Source organism: Porites lutea, chromosome 11 (assembly GCF_958299795.1).
Source record: "Porites lutea chromosome 11, jaPorLute2.1, whole genome shotgun sequence".
Classification (NCBI taxonomy): domain Eukaryota; kingdom Metazoa; phylum Cnidaria; class Anthozoa; order Scleractinia; family Poritidae; genus Porites; species Porites lutea.
The window spans coordinates 19,620,158-19,634,205 of record NC_133211.1 but is presented as its reverse complement, the minus strand read 5'-3'; the positions used below and the strand labels follow the sequence as shown (position 1 = coordinate 19,634,205).

At 40.5% G+C, this 14,048-nt stretch overlaps 1 protein-coding gene across 1 annotated transcript; it reads right to left on the bottom strand.

Moving 5' to 3' along the window:
- Positions 1-33: 33 nt before the first annotated feature.
- LOC140952199 (glutathione hydrolase 1 proenzyme-like) lies at positions 34-13,981 on the bottom strand. The gene is made up of 8 exons (XM_073401619.1): positions 13,912-13,981; positions 12,035-12,420; positions 8,424-8,619; positions 7,804-8,126; positions 6,838-6,983; positions 5,876-6,063; positions 5,267-5,507; positions 34-1,852 (listed from the first exon to the last, which is right to left on the bottom strand). The coding sequence occupies exons 1-8, from the start codon at positions 13,920-13,922 to the stop codon at positions 1,484-1,486; spliced, it is 1,860 nt and encodes a 619-aa protein (XP_073257720.1). The 5' UTR covers positions 13,923-13,981; the 3' UTR covers positions 34-1,483.
- Positions 13,982-14,048: the final 67 nt, after the last annotated feature.

Below are 14,048 nucleotides of genomic sequence, written 5' to 3'. Positions count from 1 at the left end.
AACGCTACGGCTACGCCGTTTAAAATTTAAAATAGCTTCAGACTCCATTGGACCTCGTTGTAGCGTCTCAGGCACATGATACAAACAGTACAACAAAACATTATTTAAATTTCCAAAACAAGTTTATTTAACATTTTGCCCCTTTTGTCCTTGCGACGGTCCGTCGGGAGGTTTTCGCTTCCTTTCGTTCTGTGAAATCCTCTCTTGGCTGTACTTAACCATGACGGCTGCCAGACTATGTTTTTGTTCGCACTTTTGGACTTGTCCGAGCACAACGTTCACAACGGTTTGAAATAGCTGATCACTGAGAAAGTAGCATGAGAAAACAGACGACTTTTCCAGACGCCATCACTGGTTTCCCCGTGAAACCACGGAACAAGCGCCACTCTGATAACGCGTCACTACCCAGACTTGGGTAGTGCTTCTGACTGGTTGAAAATTTGCTTAGTACACTTCATCAGAATAGTATTTCTGCGCTCGTTCCTCAGACGTTAATTCGCGGGGAAACCAGACTTACGCAAACTGTAAGGTTTGTTGGTGAAAATCATCAAAAGCTGGTCTCATATAAAAATTTGATACAAAAAGCATATGAAGCGTTACGAAGTTTAAGAGAAGCCGACAATGCAGTTTACAGGAAAATGCTTACGTAAAAATGTGAGGAAAGTTGGAAATTATTACCAAGGGAAAACTACTATAGTTTAAACCTAGAGACAAGTTTCTACCCCCCATTATCAACTGAAAAATGATCCCGAATCCACACATTTAAAATAATACTAATGAACGCTTGAAAGATATTTCAGTTTGCTACCTTGAACATTTAAATCAAGAAAGAATGTATTATCCCTTGTCTGAATCTGCTTCTGTACTATCACGCTACTGAAAACCTACAAAATTTATTGCTGTTGCGGACCGGTACTATCTGATGACGTAATACAAAAGATTGACAGGACACTAAACAATACCGACACTACAACAGAAAAGCGAACCAAGAATGGTTTCCGCAAGTCCAAGAAACAATCAAACGTACTGTCAAATTCTGGCTACAAGACCTGGTATTGTGCAACTTTGTTAAGAATTTGGGGTTGGCCATTTAAAGGGTGCAAAGAAAAAGATCCCACACCATCGTTCTTTTCCTGTGATTATGAATACTCGTGGCGAATTGGAAAATCTCAGACTCACCGAGACGCCGAGAGCCTTGTTAAAAAACTGAGAAAAAATTCGAAAATTCGAGACTGATAGAAACCTTCGTGACTCATCAAAAAAGCTTTCGAGATCCTGAGATTGGCGAAAAAATTTCTTACCATCCGAAGGCAATGGTCGCGGAAAACCAACTCCGAGCGTTTACTCCACGGTATGGACATTCTCGTCCCGAAAAGCCGTTGAGTGGCTCTGGGGACGAGAATACTGTATGGTCTGGACCTTACGCATGCGCACCATATCACCTTTATGGCCGTGGGGTAAAGAAGAAGAGCTCTTAAAAGACCTAAAAAGCGGAATATGTTTTCAGTTGCCAGAAAATCGCCAAAAAGTTGCTCAAAACAACAAACGTTGCCCAGCAACTTGTGGCTGAGGATGCTCCCGCAGGAACCCCATATTTTCTCGGGTCGGACTTAGCGTATATGCCTTTTCCAGGTTTCCGATATACGGCTTGTACCACAGCAAAAGCAGCGTCATTTCCCACTATTACATTGTGTCCGAGTTTTTCTAAACCTTTAACTATATTCCCATTAAGACGATACTTTTCCTTCTTCTCAATTTCTACATCCATACTTGGCACAAGTTCTTCGTGAAGTCGAGGATCATCAACCGCATCTGACAAGGACTCGTCGAACCAAAGCTTGTTCATCAGCACCTATAAATGATAAGGAAAAAAACACCCAAATTCAGCTCGTTTCAAACCTTTCAACCCTGTGAGTGAAGGACCGGCGAAAGCTAAAAACGATAGACTATCCCACGTTTTTTTTTTCGTGGAGGAAGGGTGTTTTGTCAAGATCCAAACTGCCGCTTATAAGCTCCCCCATTTAAAGTAATCCCCAATTCCCGGGGGGGGCACCCATATAAAGAGGGGCGGGGATGCTCGTTGTCTCGCTAAGGGGTTTAAATTTCGGAGTTTGGACACACTTAGGGTGTTCTGGGCAAAACGCGAAGAAATATTAAAAAAATATGTTCTCAATTCGTTTTATTTACTCGATTCATGTAATCAAAGTTTAAAATGGTCTCTTTTGGGGTCAAAAAAATGTTGGGCCACGCCAAGATTGGACCACCGCGGTCAAACGTCTAAATCGTTATTTTTGTTTTTTATTGCTGGGATTTCATTTACCAGTTAGAGAAAAATGGGCAAAGATGTATAAATCAGTTAGTCAACATAACTATCTTTCCATTTCCCTCACAATTTTGAGCTTTTTTCGCTGAAAACGCTTCGCGCTAAAAGAGAATCATGTTTGAAAATGGCGCCGATAATAACGTCAGCATCGGTGTTCAATCACTTAGAACTTTTTTAGTAAACTTTTAAAAAGTTTAGTAAACTAACAGGATGTTGGTAATACCCTAAACTTTCGATAGTGAAAGTAGCAACCTTAACTTTGAAGTATTTCGCTTAACTTTTGCAAATTTCACTCGTTTGACCGCTGTGAACAAGATTGGTCTCCTTTAGGGGTATAAAACAAAATTACCCGCCCCTTTCTTATGGGAGCCCGCCGCCGGGCCCCAGGTACAGGCCAATTCTGACCAGCAAACAAGAAAATACTTAACAATTATTCTTTGAAATCGAGGTGAATAGTGGCTAAAGGTAAATATTCCCAAATCCACTATTCACCGAGATTGCTTAAATAATCAAGATCACTGAGTGTGTATATACTAAATCCGATTATATCCCCCTCATTCCGGACATAAGCCCTCCTCCAAATTAACACAGAATTCGGTTTGTTCGTATGCAGTGGGGGAAATTTGTGAGCATTTTGCTCGGTCGTTATCCCAGTCAAGCGGTTGATTTAAGTTAAAAAAAAAAGTACAAAAACTTAGCCTACAAAACAAGACGCGCTATATTCGAAAATGCTCACATAGAAATTAACCAAACTTGGTCAAATTGCTACCCATAATACGCAGTATTTATACTTTTAGACGATTCTTTTAAAGCGTTAGTTCCTCGCGGCAAATACTAAATAACAAAAGTTTCCCATGGCAACATGGCTTCGCTAGGGACGCTCCGATCTTGAAAAACCTAATGAAATCAAAAGGCAAACTTAAATCTATTGCTAGTTTTCATGTAACGTTAACATTATATTTAGAGAAAATCATGTCTAAGTGTATTTCTTCAAGGTGGAAAATTGGTAGTCGGGCAGTTAAAAAAAAAGCCACCCATATGTACAGCGGGTTTATCGAGCTCGACATGTCCACTGTAACTACAGTGAAACCTCTATTAGATGGACCCCCAATTAAGTGGCCACCCTCTATAAAGCGGACACTAAGCCAGGTCCCGAAATTAACGTCTTACATTTCCCGGACAAATTCGGCCTATTCAGCGGACACCTCTACTGGAGCGGATGCGGACACTAAAATAAATTGTATTTGGCTTATTTCTATTGTCAATAACCTCTATTAAGCGGACACTGGACCGAATTGACAATAGTAGTGTTGGATTACGTCCTTGAAATACGTACTGTAGTCGATTGATAAATAAGATAAATCAATACATTTATAATTAGTATATAGTTACTAAAACAGTGGATAGTGTTTTTCGCGCGCTCTGATTGGCTACTCAATCAGTGAATATCCTGCACTATTCACTGATTCACCTCCAGTTCGTCCGAGCGACCGACGCCAAACTCGCTTGAGTTGCAAGCAAAATGCCTTCCCGGTTTGCTGCCGTAAACAAACAAAGAAATTTCACAACTAATCAAGCAAGCTGTTTCCGAAATACACGAAGAAGGTGACGAAGTTCGGATTGGAAGTTTTAACAGGTAAAGCTTTGCGTTTTTGACACGAATTTATCGATAAAACCGGTGAAAAAGTTTTTTGTTTACAAATGCAAATTAAGCTTAAGTCTTGCTTACTTTATTTAGTTGAGTTATTCATAAATAAGCTTAAAACTAAATTTAAAAATCTTTTTTTATAGAATGATTTTAAATACAAAAAGAATTCACAACTCCTTTTGAAGAAATTTCCCCTCAAGAGCTAAACAAATGCCCTCAAAAGTTTTAGTTGTCGGCAAGAAAAAGCGACGGCCGCGCCGCCCGGTCATTACGCGCCAAAATTGTAATCGTTAGCAACACTATTTGAGTTAAAAATCGTCATTTTTGTGCTCAATTATCTCACTGTTTTAGTATATACTAAAACAATTATTCACCTCAGTGTCGGTGGCTAGTCCTGGATATTTACCTCACTGCTTCGCAGTTCGGTAAATATCCAGGACTAGCCACCTCCACTTCGGTGAATAATTGTTATTTAGCCGAGTCATATAACCTGTAGATTTGACTGAAAGTTGTTCACAAAGTGCGGCAGCACAGCTTCCTTAGCTTCCATAGCAACTTGGAACTTTATCACAGTATAGAGTAACCGTTGAAAGTTAATCGTTAATCAACATTGAGCAATTTTTACAAACCTCTCTTAAGCGGACACCATCTATTAAGCGGACACTTGGGAAGGTCCCGAAGGTGTAATATGATCCGACCAGGGGCCCGTTTCTCGAAAGTCCCGGTAACTTTACGGGCCCGAAATCAAATATTCAAATCGAAATATAAAGAATAAGAGCGCGGGTCCTGGCTAGCAAACTACTCCATTTTGTTTCATTAACTGACAGTTTTATCGTTTTAGATGCAAAACTATTGAAACCTCGGTCTTTAATGTAAACGGAGACAGCTTACCGGGCCCGTTAATTATCGGGACTTTCGAGAAACGGGCCCCGGGAGCCATAATCGGGGTAGGAGACCGTAAGCGCGGGGTCCACTCGGTTCCATGGAAATAAACAAATTGTCATAGACTCGCACGGGAACCCACAAATTTGTGTGACTCTCGTGCGGAATTTCAGGAGATAGTCGATCGTATTGGGACTTTGTTTGAGTGCTCACTGAGCATTTTTTCTCTAAGTAAAAAAAAATGCGTTGGCGTGTCACAGGAGATGGCGTAATTTGTGCTAAAAATAGCAAATTTGGCTATTTCGATGGAACCAGCCCCATTATTGAAAAAGCTATCCAGTTACGGTCTCCTACGCCGATTATGGCTCCTGGATCCGCCTGTTTCAGGTCACTTTTGACTATGTCAGTCATACCAGTGAGACAGCTGTGGGGATCCTTTTGCCGCCAGACGCACCAATAATAAGCTGTACGTCACCACTACCGTTCGTCAAAATGGCAGGAGACATTGACGAGAACGGCCGCTTGTATGGCGCTGGAAAATTAACCTCAGACGGATAAACACCATCGATTGGTTTGGTGCCGGGAATGTCAAAATCTGCCATCTCGTTATTGTAGATAATTCCGGTTACGTTCGATCGATATAGGCATCCAAATCTGTCGAGAAACACGCGTTAATCTTACATTGTAAATCATACAGACTCTCCTACCACCTTTCTGGCCAGGATTTCTGCAATCATCACTGTTGCCGTGCTGTCACGCTAAATATCTGCTGAATCTAACCGTAGCCTGAGGAAACAGCAGTTATTTTTCGATACCACCGGCCTCCACTGGTTTCCCCGCGGAATGAAGTCTGGGGAACGTGCGGAGAAATTTCATACCGACTTTTTAGTAGTGCTTCAAAAAGTAAAGTCGCATTGATAATTTATTAAACTTTGCAAAATGATAACCATAGCTTTAAAGCGGACCAAGCAGAGCCTTCATTAGAAGACACGAATTCGTTCCCTTCTTTTTGTTTAACTAACCTGTAATTTATAGTGGATGTCACAGAAACTGCGTCACCGTTTTTTGCCAAAACAGCCAGCTGTGTGGTGCCATAATCAGCATCAGAAAAGAAGCGCGCGTAGTAAGAAACGTTGTCGTGTGTTCGATCATCTTGTATCAGTTTACGTAACTTGTCACCCAGCTCTTGTTTTAACATCTCTCGCGCAATCTGCAACCGAAGATTGTCCAGAAAATTTAGACACTAACTTTATAAGGCTTTGAATTGGTTTGAAAACTAAAAGGAGAGAATATGGCCGCATAGAGGGCTCACAATCTGGACAAAAGGGTAGATATAGGGGGAGGGCCGGTGACGGGGTGGTGGGAGAGGGGGGGGGGGGTAGTCCGGAAACCCTTTTAATACTTAAGAGGGATTATTGCAAGAAGATTTATTACCAAAGACAATGAGAAGAATACGTCAAAAGCTGCACCTTAACTAGAATTCGAAATGTGTTGCACTTATCCGAAAACAGTAAAGATCTAAATAGCGAAGCTGTCTAATCGAAACTAAACCGTTATTGAGGGAAAGGGTGAAAATATAATCGCGGGGGGCGTACTCCCCCATAAAAGAGACGAGGGTGCTCGTCGTACCTTTTAGGGTTTTAAATTTGTGGATTGGTACCGCTTAGGATGCTAAAACCTAAAATGACTGCTGCCAGAGTTTGCCAGTGTACATTTTTGCAAATTAAAATTCCTTGATAATTTTCCTTCCTATACTTTCATTCCACCACAAGGGGAGACAGGTATATGAATATCTTTTGAAATAAATCCTATTCGCATTTGCAGTGCCAGTTATATAATTTGTTGTTGTTGAATTGGTACCTCTTGGGGGTGAAAATGACTTTGGGACTCGCCCCTTTAAGAGATGTTCGCAAAATTTTCCGACGGCACCCCCGTCACTTTTATAGGGAAGTACCCCCCAGGAATATAATAATCTTTCACTTACTTTGTCCATATTCTTATTTTTATTAAACCCTGGATCTCCAAGTCTACTACGCCAAGCAAACCCAAACTTAAAAGCTTCAATGATTCGGTGATATGTCAACACAGAGGTTTTTGTACCATCACGAGCTGATGAAGTCATATTGTAACCTACAAAATAAAACACTTGATCTTTAAGGGTAATAAGATCTTTAAAAAAATCAGCATTTACACCAAGCCAGCCGCTCAGTGACAAATTTGTACAATTTTTCCAGGAATATAACCAACGAGGAAGCTTAAGGTAATGAAATTTTCTAAGGCTGTGGCGGCCGTAGTTTGTCCCCTTGTGGTTGACAAAGTTTATAACGGAGCTCTCGTGCTCGGGAAGCGCGCAGAAGAGCAGCATGAGTAAGAAAATGTGGTTATCTTTGCATCCAAGACATTTTGGTTCGGTCAAAATCGTCCGTACCTCTACCCGTTCATGTAAGCCGGGCTTGAAATTTCTCATTTCAGAAACCCACGCGTTTTGGCGGTTAATTGCATGGCCACACGGATTTTTCGAGAGAAAAAACAACAACTTAGCCGAGTCCGTTTCTTCGACTTAATTTTAATGTCTACACTGACGTGGATAACAGTGAAAGAGCTAGAGCGAGAGATAAAAAACAAAGGGACCGAGTTTACTTGGAAAGAAAACATGAAAAATGAGAAATGAGCGGCAGTGAAAAAGAGGCGAACAGGAATTCATACGACATTCCCTACATAAAACGTGTATGAACTAGGAAGTCTAGGAAGTTTCACGTTGTAGTCGTGCAAAACAACGTTGTTGTCGCCCATTAGTATTACACGATTTTATTTTTTGTTTCAGTAAAAAGTAAGTCTATGGCAATTACATAAATGGTGATGATGATAGTGATGATGATGTTGATGATGATATTGATGATGACAAGGAGGAGGAGAAAGAGGAGAACAGAACACTAGAACACCTACCTACCTTTCAGTATGTTTAAGATAAGACCCAGTACAGCGCCACTTGTAGGGGGAGGAGTAAGGAGCATTTTCATCCCCTCCAGTTCACTTTCTAGTGGTTCCCTGATTTTTGTCTGGTAGTCCCTCAGATCTTGTTCAGTGACTTGTCCCTTTCTTTCCTTATCAGGAATACGTATTCTTATGTCTTGGGAGATCATCTTGGCCAGCGGCCCATTATAGAAAGATTCGGGTTCGTCTCGAATTGTTTCCAATGTCATAGCGTACTTTTCGTTTTTGATTGTAGTCCCCTTTTTATAAGGTTTTCCATTTTTATCCAGGAGGAGTTCTCTGAAATGTTACAATAAATAGCAATAGACTGATAAAATCACAGCAGTGCTAAATATTGCACAGCATCTGCAGTCAGGTTCTACTGAGTTTTCAAGGTACTTCTAGTGGATTTTTTCTTTACGTTTCACAGAATTAGATAAAAGAAGCGCTGTGCCATTAGAGTTTACAAGAGTTCAGTTCAACTATCCAAGCCAGGTATTTTTGAAAAAGGAATACTCTGTCTGCCTCAAAGACTCAGGTGTTTTTTTCCTAGCCGAGAGAAAAAATGAAAACAACCATCAAGAAATAGACTCTCACCTTAACCCCTTATCCTTTTTTATTTTCTCAACCATGTCCTCATTCAAAGCATCGGCCAAGGCGTGGCTTATTGGGAATCCGTTTCTGGCTAAATCAATGGCAGGTTGGACCAGATCTTCCCAACTTAACCTGCCGTGTTCCTTCCAAGCTTGGTATTGACCGCGTACCTCGCCAGGAACAGCGATAGCAAGACCACCTGGAAAAAAACGTTGTGAATTCAACACCAACCTGCGAGCAAGCCTTCATTTGTGCGACGAAGGGAGCGAGCCGTGATGGCACGGGCGCCAACAAAAATCTCTCCGCCCAAATCTTCTCGCGGCTCGTTTCGCGCGCGGCTTATCTGCGCCGGCAGTCTCTTATTTTTCTTTCTTTTTAAGCACAGTAGATCGAGAGTACCCGCGAGGAACGAGAGCGGAAGCTCCTCTCTTTTATCATTAATTTGCATAATTTTACTTTTTCACTCGCCGCGCCTGGCTCTAAAAGAAAGACAACCGCTCGCGTTCTGGCGTAAGGCTCGCATGTAAGATATACGCGACAACCTCCCTACCCATCCCCCTTCCCCCCCCCCCCAAAAAAAAGGGAGAAGGAGCTTGCTTGCAGGCTACTCAGTCAAATGCTTTAGATTTTTTTTTTTTTTTTTTTGAACTACAGTAGACCCCTCCGTCAACGGACACTTGGCCATTGTCCCTGCCAAATGCACAAACATTCCATTTATTTTTTCAGCAGCCTCCCCTAAGCAGGCATCTCTAAGCACATTGTTGGCCCCAAGGGTATCCACTACTGGGGTTGCGAGAGTAGTAGGACTTTTCCTATAAAGTAGGTAATCACAAGGGGCAGTTCACATTTTTTCAATTTTTTCAAAATAGAGAAATTATTTATTTTTGAAATTTCTTCAGCCATAGCAAAAATGTTTGGAAAATGACAACGACAAGCTGGTACGTCCGTGTTCAAACACGTTAAGCAAAGTACCAAGCTTTTTGAAAAAAATCCACTTCTCAGCATAAAACAACCAAATCTGTCTATTTCATGTAAAATCAAGTGAAAAAGTTTGTAAAAGGCCATTTTTGGGTTTCTTGATTAAGCTTCTTCGGTAAAGTAGAAATAAAATCTGATATATTGGTATAAAAGAAACAAGAAGGTGGTACTCTAGTACACTTGAAGTAATTTTTTATTTTTACAATTTGTTCTCGTTTTAACTTGGTCAACCCCTCTTCGATCTCACAAAATGAAAAAAGAAAAGAAGGCTAACAAGACTGGCAAATTCGGCTCTTGTCTGACGAGATCTTAAAAAACACATGTACTTTCCTAGCTTTACAGTCGGCCGAAACTTGATCATTTCCGTGATCAACGTCACACTGCTCAGTGACTAGAACAACCAGGGTTTCCGTATGTGCTATAGATTTTGCTGACAAAGCACTCCTTTAAAGATGTAGAGTAAATCTTTTTTCCAGGGTCAACTCGGAGAAGAGTTCTGGGGAAAAGATTGAGCATCAGCATTTTCATATATCGGCACCGATATATTGTTCTAATTAGCAATACATTAACTACAGTCGAAGCGCTAGTAAGAGACCACCTTGGAAATTTGAAAAATTCAGGTTCAGCCAGGGGTGGGGGTGGGGGTGGGGGGGGGGGGGGTAGTGGAAAACCAAAATACCCAAAATACCAAAAATTATACTAAAACTCGTGTAAAATACCAAAATTAAGAAAAGCACAGTATACTTTATACCCAAAATTGGTCATGAGGGAATAATTTATACCCAATTTTAAGCACAAAAATACTGTATACATGAAATGAAATACCCCAATATACTGTATACCCAAAACCCTGGCCGACCCTGAAAGGTGGGTAAAGCTCTTGTAAGCAACTTCATGGTAAGACAATAGAGGGTGGTTGCTTACAAGAGCTTCAGAAACTCATTAAAATAATCCATAAAGAAAAAACAAAAGAAATTAATATTTAATGAGTGTCTTTACATCTAATATAGATGGGCTAAACTTTACCTCCAAAATTTTAGACCAAAATAACCCCAAATACAATTCTGCACTCTGAAGATCTTTATAAATAACAAGCCATCAGGGACTGTTCATTAATTATGGGTCAGGGGGAGCTGCAGGAAAATTACGGGGGCTCTGAAAAAAAATTTCAACTAAGAGGGGGGCTCCCAGATTGTTTTGTCTGATGACAGGGGGTCTTGAAAAAAATAAACTTGTTTTTGAATCTTTTATTTCATCAGATTATTATTACATTCAGAGGAATATGATTATATATTGATATTATATTGACTTAAATTATAACAAAAATTTTCTGAAAACTTGGCTTCTTATAATTGCAATGTACATGATTGTAAACTTGATTGAATTAAACTATTTATTTATTTTTATTTATTTATTTATTTATTTGACATTTTTTACTCTTTTTCTCTAGTCTTTCTTGTGAGCTATTTGTATATATATAACATACATGTAACCACTGCTCGCCACGACCAGCTAATCTGCTAACTGCGGGCAGTGGATGTTAATTGCTTTCTGTAATATTTGCGATGTATTAATGAACAGTTAGACAGTTATAATAATCCTTATCAAAGAAATAAACATTTTAGAATATCATGCAATCATATAAACTTACCTCATTAAAAATGTAAACTACGAGATTACAATTTACATGACAGGTGGCACAACCGTACAAGATAGTGATCTGTAAATGTTACAACGATAACTGCTCAGATGATTTTTTGAATTAGAAATAAAAGCCTCCATATTTTCATGAAGTATCTCTTGATTGCTTTTTTTAAACAGGACAATGCTTGACATAGTGTTAGTTATGTTTGAATTAAGAAAATTATGCCGAACCTTCTATTCAACAAACTTGGATGCAGATACCTTGAACATAAGAAGAAACATGCCCCGAAAGGCGAAGGTAGGGGAGGGGGGGGGGGGCTCTGATATATATCTGAAGAAAATTGGGGGGGGGGGGTCTTAGAAAAAATTACAGTCCATGGGGAGGGCAGCAGGGAGATTTCTTGGATATTGCTTAATTTTCCTCCATTCCACCCCTGTGTTTACTGTGTTTAATTAATGAACGGTCCCTTAGCACAATGTGCAGTTTCTTCTATCGCTGATTTATATGAATAAGACTCTGAGTGATCGCTTACGAGAGCTTAAAAACAAAGGAAAAGTCCAGCTGGGTAATCCCAAAAGTGGTCGTGTTCGTTCACGGGAGCGATCGCTTACGAGAACTTTAGTTTAATTAAGCCACAGTTCAAACGGGGTTTCACCAAGGTGGTCACAGTGACGGATCCAGGGGAGGGGCCCGGGGGGCTTGCCCCCCCCCCCTTATTCTTAGACCAAACTGATACTTGAAGGGCTGAAAACAATTCTTTTTGAGACCGGCCCTCCCCCTTTTCTCAGGGCCTGGATGACCCCCCCCCCCCTGCCCCTTATCTGAAGGTCTGGATCCGCCACTGAGTCATCACTAGAGCTGGTTGCTTATGAGAGTGGTCGCAAGGAGAGCTAACTTGATTATAACTGCAAGGGAACTTGCGAACATGACACTCCTCCCTAATCATCTTCTGATTATCATAGATAACAGACAAAAAAAGAACACAACAAACCATGTTTAGACATGTCTTCCCCAGTTTTGGTCGGTGGAAACATATGAGATGTTGTTGCCGCTGGAGCAGTTTCCCTAAAGTCGATGACTGTGGCTTTCTTGAGCGTTCGATTATAAACCAGCATCACTCCACCGCCACCAACTCCAGAAGAGTGCATGTTTATAACTCCCAGACAAAACATAGCGGCAACGGCTGCATCTACGGCTGAACCGTTTGAGTTCAGGATTTTATTGCCAATTTCGGAACACTGTTTATTGTCTGTAGCAACTGCTTGTCTTTTATAGGGTCCTCCTAATGAATCATCTTTTCCTCTTGTAAAATACCAACCAAGAACTCCACCCACTCCCCCCAAGACCAGCAGCCCCACAACTACCCCTGCCACTATTCTGAAAAGGAAAAACATCAGTAAATTGCAAGCAAGAGAGAATAATCTGTCATCGGAAGACCAAAGTTGATGAAAATATAGACATACTGGGCAAAGATGACAAGGTCCCGGTTGTTCAAACATTGGATAGCGCTACCCATCACATAAATCTCTTTCCAAAGAATAAATATTAGGGAAACGAATTGCTTTATCCACTGGATAGCATTATCCACATTTCTGACAACTGGGCTCAGATCTTCATTTTAACATAAGACAACTTGACAGAGTAGTGGTTCGACCTCAAAAAAATCATCTCCGCTGGGCTGTTCCACTTAATATCTAACCCCCCCCCATCAAACACACCTACATATAGATCAGAAAAGTGGGACTTCGAACGTTATTTCTGAGGGGGTCGATAAGTCGGCGCCTCTGAGCTTTTAGATCGTTCTGAGGGATGAGGGAAAAAATTCCTTTTTGAGAAAGAGGGGGAGAAAAACGGGTTATTTCTATCATGGGGGGACTGTGCCAACAGTTTTGATCAGCTGATGGGCGGGACGCTTTGTTACAACAAATAGAGCGACGGACATTACAGAGCAAAGTACAATCAACAATCACCTGACACGGATTAAAAGTGCTGAAGAACGTTTGACACAGGCCGGGCACGTTCACACATGGATTGTTAAAAAAAAATACTTAGCACGGAGACAGACTTTCATCAGGTTAAAATACATTTTAAACTACATCAGAAATCCCATCCTATTTTAGACTTTGTCAGTTTTCTTTTGTTTCTCACAACGCACCGCCAAGTTGACTGCGAACTTTGCTCGTCAAGATCCGAGGATTAGTTGGTGTCGTTTTACTGAAAGAAAATACAATCTGATTTCGGACAGGGATGCCTTTTTAGAAATTGCAGGTGGACAGCAAATACCGTACAACTTGGTTTGTTTGTAAAAAAAAAAAAAACTTCTTGTAACATCGCTGCAGCAAGATAAGAATTTTTCTATTGACCATGCACATTCTGGGAAAAATTTTCGTGGCTCGAGTTTTAGACTGATCCCTGCTGATGTTTAGGATCGATATAATCAACAATTGGTATATAGATGATGAGGTTAGGTATAACATGGAAAATTATGTACATCTATTTTTGTTTTCAAGTACGCTCGACGCATATATTTCTCAGAAAACTGATCTTTACTGACATTTATATACTGGATTTTAGCTGTTTTATTCTGAACTCATGAAACCCTACGCTTGAAGCAGAGCTCAACACTTAAACAAACTTATTTAAAAGAAGGACTATGACATAGTTACTAAGAAACTGTTTCAGCAAACCATGTGTTTAAACTGATCGATGAAATACCCAAACCTTTAAATATCATAATCAAAACGATCTCGTCACTGAGCACGTGGAGTAGGTTTTGTGTGTCAATAATTTGGATGTAATAATAAATACGCAAAATGACTGTACGACAATTTCTTTAAAGTTACCTCCAGAACAGTCTTAAGGTCTTACCGGACATCCATGACAATGCCTTTGCCTTTCCATGCGAGGTAAACCTGCTCTTCAATACGATCCGGATCGCTTCGCTTGGGGAGTTCCCGGAAACATCCGAAGTATACATTCCCTACCCCTCCCCTATGGATGTAATA

Bases quoted from the DNA above. Each gene is read 5' to 3' on its own strand.
- LOC140952199 (XM_073401619.1), bottom strand. The intron at 8,620-12,034 runs GTTTGTTGTGTT...GTTTTTTTCCAG, and splicing joins GGAAGACATGTCTAAACATG to GTGGTCTTGCTATCGCTGTT. The intron at 6,984-7,803 runs GTAGGTAGGTGT...TTTATTTTGTAG, and splicing joins TATCTTAAACATACTGAAAG to GTTACAATATGACTTCATCA.